Genomic DNA, 3,853 nt, shown 5'->3' with positions numbered 1-3,853 from the left:
GCTTTCATTTTCTCAAAGGCAGAGCTCGGTTTACACCTATCACCATTCCTAGCCACTGGGGGACCATAGGCAGGCTGGTAGAACTCATATTAATGTTTAAAAAAACTCAAAGTGAAATTATCACGCCATGGGACCTTTAAAATGACCTCATCTATAAATACAACAATGACATCATGTAAAAGGTAACTGTGCGATAATGTTCTAAGTGTAACATCGCTCAGGCCCGCTTAGTTTAGATGAATGGAAATTAGTCCTGAACAGAATAGAAATGGCTTGAGATGGAAGTGAACAATGCATAGCACAGCGTTATTTAAAGTACATCAAGAACTGACAGCAATGAAAAATGCGGAGAGAGCAAAAGTGAGTTTATTACTGGACACTGCCAACCTACTTCCTGTCTAAAACATTTCAGAGAAGAGTATTTAAAAAATCAACCTCACATGACCATAGAAGATCACTGAGACACTTTGATAGCAGATGGCAGCAGACACCTCTCTAGTAGAATACATAATGAAAGAGAATGCTTAGCTGACTGAGCAGTTCACTGTAACACTACTGTCACATCACTTGTGCAAGCCCATGGACTGCATTTTCAGCATAAATAGTTGACTCTGCATCGCTGCCTTGGATTATCTTCCCCACAGTGGGAGGACAATCCTAGAAGCACCAGCTTGTCCTTCTCAGGATCCAAGTCCTAAGAGGCAGCCTCAAGCTGGGCATCACATCTGTCCCTTTGCTTACCTCTGGCAAAGCTCCCCAATGCAAGGTAATTTGTCAGGGCACATCTACAGCAGCTGAATCTGGAAGTAAGACTGAAGACTAAATGTAAAAGACTGAACATCAGCGAATCCTTAAAAGCCTGAAGGAGCCCGTTTGTGCATGGCGTCCAGACTTACGAATTGACTTTTACGTGGTGAAAGGTCAGGTTAAAGACAGCAGCAGGTGTCCTGGCATGAGGTAAAACGATCTATTTATGAAGCAGAACTCAACCTGAACGCTAGTACGTTTTTTGACAAAAACTTTATCAAATTCTTTGATTCAAACATGTTTAATCCATATAACTTTATACAGCTGTGTTTTAGAGGGCCGACCGAGTTACCCCGGCAGCCCTTATCGATATAGTGGCATATGTCATCTGTCCAGCAGAGAGCCAAGCACTTAGCAGAAAAAACAAGTTGAGAAATAGTTAAGCAGCTAAGAGTACATTGTAAGACTATTTTTCTTTTATCAAAATATGTTTTTTAATTGCGTTTTTACTTGTTTTATTATTGTTTTTGATTGATTGTATTAAATCGGTCAACATTGTCGGCTAACGGTTAATCATTACCATCCATAGCTGCAGCCCTAAAGCACAGTGCAACATCAATAAATTTACTTTTTCGCCCCACTATTTGTTTACTGTAAGTTTCAGTTGTTCTTTTGCGTTCTCTCCTAAATTTCTTCAAACTGATAACTAGGCAAGACTAATTCAAGACAACTGGAATATTTCATTATTTTCCTCAATGCTTATTTATCAAATCAAGTCAGTATTTATTTAGGAAAAAAAGGAGCAAAATGAAAATGAAAGTAGCATGCAGAAATAAATGTAACAATCAGACTCACAAATACCCCAACCTTAATGTTATAGAGATACAGATTAAATATACATGGCTGGATAAATGAGCATGTTATTCAAATGCATGTGCAGCCTGCGTAAATATGGACACACACACGTTAAACCGTATAGTGTCATTTGATGCTCTCTTAAAACAGTTTGTACTGACCTAAAGCCTTGGTTGCAGGTTCATCATTAATTATTACATGAAGCAGCAAGGTAGGCATCAAGGTTGCCAGCAGGCTACATATAGCGTGTGAACTAAAAGGAGAAGACTAACCACAGGCATTTATTTAAAGAATACCAGCTTTTGTCATCACAAAAAAGGTCCAGAGGAACTATTTTGTTCCATAGTTTGTCAAACTACTAGGTTTAGGCTCTAAGTAGGCATCAGTGTACCTGAGTTGAACACTGCATGTAAAACAGAGAGATAGTTTGCACTGCATCCACTTTTCATAATGTCTGATGTGATATACTGTATGTTTGTAATAAGGTTTTGTTGTTTGGTTAAGTGTATTATTAAGTGTATGTTGTTTTGCATTTATGTAAAACAGTGTACATCTAGCAATGAAAGACAAATTTTGGAAATAATTTCTGATATTAAAGTGAAATAATATCAAATATGATGAAGCTAGGAACTGTCTCTGTTCATCTACAGGCTTTTTGGAAGGAGAAGGGCTTCTCTGGAGAAATAGTGGCAGGATCCTCCACTGAGTGTCCATTCTGTGTTACATTTGATGCCACCAGCCCCAGCGGTAATGCTGCTTTGGTGGGCTTCATTGCCGGCCAGCAGGCTTCTCGATGGAGCTCCAAAGAGGTAATGGGTTATCAGTGTAAACACAATAAAAGAATTGCTCTATTATTTAAACATGTTATAATCTATGCCTGTAACACAGCAATGTCTTGTGTCATCAGTTAGAATTTGTTAATTGGCATTCATTATAATACCATAATTCATAATGCTTACAAATGGCAAAAGTAATTGATGCATTTCTTCTATCGTGGGTATGATATATATATATATATATATATATATATATATATATATATATATATATAATATCTCACTTGATAATAGACCATTTCATACTCGTCCACAATTTGGCATATTCCAGCTGAATCCATTATTAACCTCTGTCTGTCTATCTACACAGTATATACTGTAAGTTAGGGCTGTAACGATACGCCATATGAAACCAAAATTGCGACACAAACCTGTGTTGCATAGTGAGAAGGGTGAACCACGACACACACCTTCCAACTCCCAGTTATCCTTCCCGTCCGGATCCAATGCTACCACATCTTTAAATTACTATTAGTCCTTTTTGTGTAAGGTGACCAGATTTCTCAGACAAAATCCGGGGACATTTTCAGCTCAGAAGCGTATTTACCTCCAAAACAAGTAATGTTTTTATTTTTGTAAAACTTAAAACGGGGACACTAGACCTAGAGCTGTTCTTATTAGGGGCTGAGCCCCCCACCCCCAAGGTATGATCCTAGACCCACCCTGCTGCTACTTCCTACTCCACTCCACTACACCTCAAGTAAAAAGTCCTAATATTTCAAGATAAAAAGTCCAATATTCAATAAAAAGTCCTAACATTTCAAGATAGAAAGTCCTAATATTTCAAGATAGAAAGTTATAGTCCTAATATTTCAAGATAGAAAGTCCTAATATTCAGATAGAAGTCCTTATAGTCCTAATATTCAAGATAAAAAGTCCTATATTTAAGACAGAAAGTCCAATATTTCATAATGTTGTAATGTTTATGAACTACTGACAGCTTTTGCTTTACTGCTCAAGGCTTGTTTCTGCAACAGCCCTTGAGAATCAGATACAACAAAACTACTGAGGACATATTTCCTTTGACAGTGATGCAGTATTAAACGAGATCGCTGCAATGTAAGTTAATAGGATAATTGTCCAGCTTGTATTTACGTTCATAAAAGTTCTTGTTTGCTGCTAACAGACTCAGATTAATATTCTAAGGTCTGACAACATTATGGAAAGGATTTCTAAGGAGGGGCGACCTTTCTGTTAAAGATTAAGATCCTTTTTAAAACATAAAAGTCTGCGAAATTGCGTTCGCTAAAAGCACCAGACTCCATGTAAATAATCAGTGATTAGCAGCGGACAACACACGGCTTTCTAAAACATCTCTGAGCACCGCGGGCTCTGGCTGTCTAGAGCCAGCGTGTGTTGGGTGTGCGATTATCGGCTACGTTTTGTCAGCTTTTTCTTTCTTTCATTCCAATTTT

At 37.8% G+C, this 3,853-nt stretch overlaps 1 protein-coding gene and 1 long non-coding RNA gene across 2 annotated transcripts in view; one reads left to right on the top strand and one right to left on the bottom strand.

Moving 5' to 3' along the window:
- si:ch211-127i16.2 (probable flavin-containing monoamine oxidase A) overlaps positions 1–3,853 on the top strand; it is a gene marked incomplete at its 3' end in the record, with an annotated part of 43,446 nt that overhangs the window by 24,247 nt on the left and 15,346 nt on the right. The window contains 1 exon segment of the mRNA XM_032539990.1: positions 2,253–2,411. Coding sequence (XP_032395881.1) covers positions 2,253–2,411 — 159 coding nt within the window.
- The window catches only part of LOC116704470 (uncharacterized), a 15,113-nt gene that overhangs the window by 961 nt on the left and 10,299 nt on the right, over positions 1–3,853 (bottom strand). The gene's annotated exons all lie outside the window — the stretch shown is intronic.

Source organism: Etheostoma spectabile, chromosome 16, assembly GCF_008692095.1.
Source record: "Etheostoma spectabile isolate EspeVRDwgs_2016 chromosome 16, UIUC_Espe_1.0, whole genome shotgun sequence".
NCBI classification, from domain to species: domain Eukaryota; kingdom Metazoa; phylum Chordata; class Actinopteri; order Perciformes; family Percidae; genus Etheostoma; species Etheostoma spectabile.
The sequence above is the reverse complement of the archived record's forward strand: the minus strand, read 5'-3'. Positions and strand labels throughout refer to the sequence as shown.